This window comes from Bison bison, unplaced genomic scaffold (assembly GCF_000754665.1).
Source record: "Bison bison bison isolate TAMUID 2011002044 unplaced genomic scaffold, Bison_UMD1.0 scf7180017864482, whole genome shotgun sequence".
NCBI lineage: Eukaryota > Metazoa > Chordata > Mammalia > Artiodactyla > Bovidae > Bison > Bison bison.
In genome coordinates, this window is record NW_011495042.1 from 7,491,516 (window position 1) to 7,494,207 (window position 2,692).

Consider the following 2,692-nt stretch of genomic DNA (forward strand, 5'->3'; position numbering starts at 1 on the left):
AGGACACACACACAAACACACACACACACAAACACACTCACAAACACACACACACACAGAGTCACACGGAGACACACACACACCACACACACACAGACACACCACACACAGACACACCACACACACAGACACACACACACCACACAGACACACCCACACACACAGAGACACACACACACCACACAGACACACCACACAGACACACACACACACACCACAGACACACAGACACGGACACATATACACCACACACACACACACATACACACACACACCACAAAGACACACACACACACACACCACAGACACACACACACAGACACACACACAGAGATACACACACACACACAGACACACACCACACAGACACACACACACACAGACACACACACACACAGACACACACACAGAGATACACACACAGAGACACACACCACACAGACACACACACAGAGATACACACACACACAGAGACACACACCACACAGAGACACACACCACACAGAGACACACACACAGAGACACACACACACAGAGATACACACACACACACACAGACACACACCACACAGACACACACAGACACACACACACACACCACACACACACACACAGAGACACACACACACACAGAGACACACCACACACCACACACACACAGACACACACACACAGACACACACACGGAGACACACACACACACAGAGACACACCACACACCACACACAGAGAGACACACACACAGACACACACACACACAGACACCACACACACACACAGAGTCACACAGAGACACACACACACCACAGACACACACACACAGACACACACACAGACACACACACAGAGATACACACACACACAGAGACACACACCACACAGACACACACACAGACACACACCACACACCACACACACACAGACACACACACACAGAGACACACCACACAGAGACACACCACACACCACACACACACAGACACACACACACACAGACACACACAGACAGACAGAGACACACACACACACACACACCACACACACACACACAGAGACACACACACACACAGAGACACACCACACACCACACACACACAGACACACACACACAGACACACACACGGAGACACACACACACACAGAGACACACCACACACCACACACAGAGAGACACACACACAGACACACACACACACAGACACCACACACACACACAGAGTCACACAGAGACACACACACACCACAGACACACACACACAGACACCACACACACACACAGAGTCACATAGAGACACACACACACCACAGACACACACACAGAGACACACACACAGACACACACACAGAGATACACACATACACACAGAGACACACACCACACAGACACACACAGACACACACCACACACCACACACACACAGACACACACACACAGAGACACACCACACAGACACACACCACACACCACACACACACAGACACACACACAGACACACACACAGACACACACCACACAGACACACACACACACAGAGACACACACACAGACACACACCACACAGCCACACACACAGAGACACACACACACACAGAGACACACCACACACCACACACACAGAGACACACACACACAGACACACACACACACAGACACCACACACACACACAGAGTCACACAGAGACACACACACACCACAGACACACACACACAGACACACACACAGACACACACCACACACCACACACACACAGACACACACACACAGAGAGACACACCACACAGACACACACCACACACAGACACACACACACAGACCCCAGCAGCAAGAAATTCCCAGGAAGAAAATCAAATTGTCAATCCTGGAAACACCATAACATGATCACAAAAGTATTGACCAGTCACCTCAATTCTGATTCTACTGGGTCTAGAACACTTTTTATTGAGAACAAACAGAGGGGCCCTGCAGCCACCCAGCTGGGTGTCCAAAATCAGGACACCCGAGGCCAGGGGTGCCCAAACCTGCCCGTCCGTCAGGATCACCCGGGAGCCTCGTAAGACACAGGTGCCCGGGCCCACCCCTGAGTGCACGGTCCTCTGGGGCCGGGGGCCGTGCCCATCAGGACATTGTGCATTCGGCCTGGACCGCTCTAGTTCACGGGAACGTTCTGGTTCAGCTAACTCACTACAAGCCCCAGCAGGCTTCCGGCACAGCCCCACGTCAGCAGAGCCCCTTTCCCCCAGCCTCGCCCACCGGCCTCGCCCACCAGCCTCTGCGGGGCTCACTGTGCGGAAGGCGCGGCCCTCACCCCCAGCAGCCAGACCCACCCCCTGCAGGCCCTGGCGGGAGGAGCAGGGGCGTCCCTCCTCCCTGGAAGTCTGAGTCAGGGCTTGGCCCGACCGGCCCCGGCCCCCGCGGGGTCCCCAGCCCTGCCTGCACCCGTCACGCGGCCAGGCGGCTGCGCTCTGACTGCTGGGTTGGACTCACACGTCCACCCTAAGCCTAGGCGGAGCCGAGGTGGGAGGGCTCCCAAGGGGAGTCGGGGGCGGCCCCCAAAGAGGGGCTCCTCCCCTGCCTCTGTCCCTGTCCACAGCCCGTGCTTCTCCAGGGCTGGATGAGCAGCTGTTCCGCTCGGTCGAGGGCCAGGCCGCCTCTGATGAGGAGGACGACCGCGAGAAGTGGCAGGGGGGGGA

At 55.6% G+C, this 2,692-nt stretch overlaps 1 protein-coding gene across 1 annotated transcript in view; it reads left to right on the plus strand.

The window, feature by feature from the left end:
* EFCC1 (EF-hand and coiled-coil domain containing 1) overlaps nt 1–2,692 on the plus strand; it is a 26,873-nt gene that overhangs the window by 16,675 nt on the left and 7,506 nt on the right. The window contains exon 3 of the mRNA XM_010862532.1: nt 2,593–2,688. Coding sequence (XP_010860834.1) covers nt 2,593–2,688 — 96 coding nt within the window. The remainder of the gene's footprint in view (nt 1–2,592; nt 2,689–2,692) is intronic.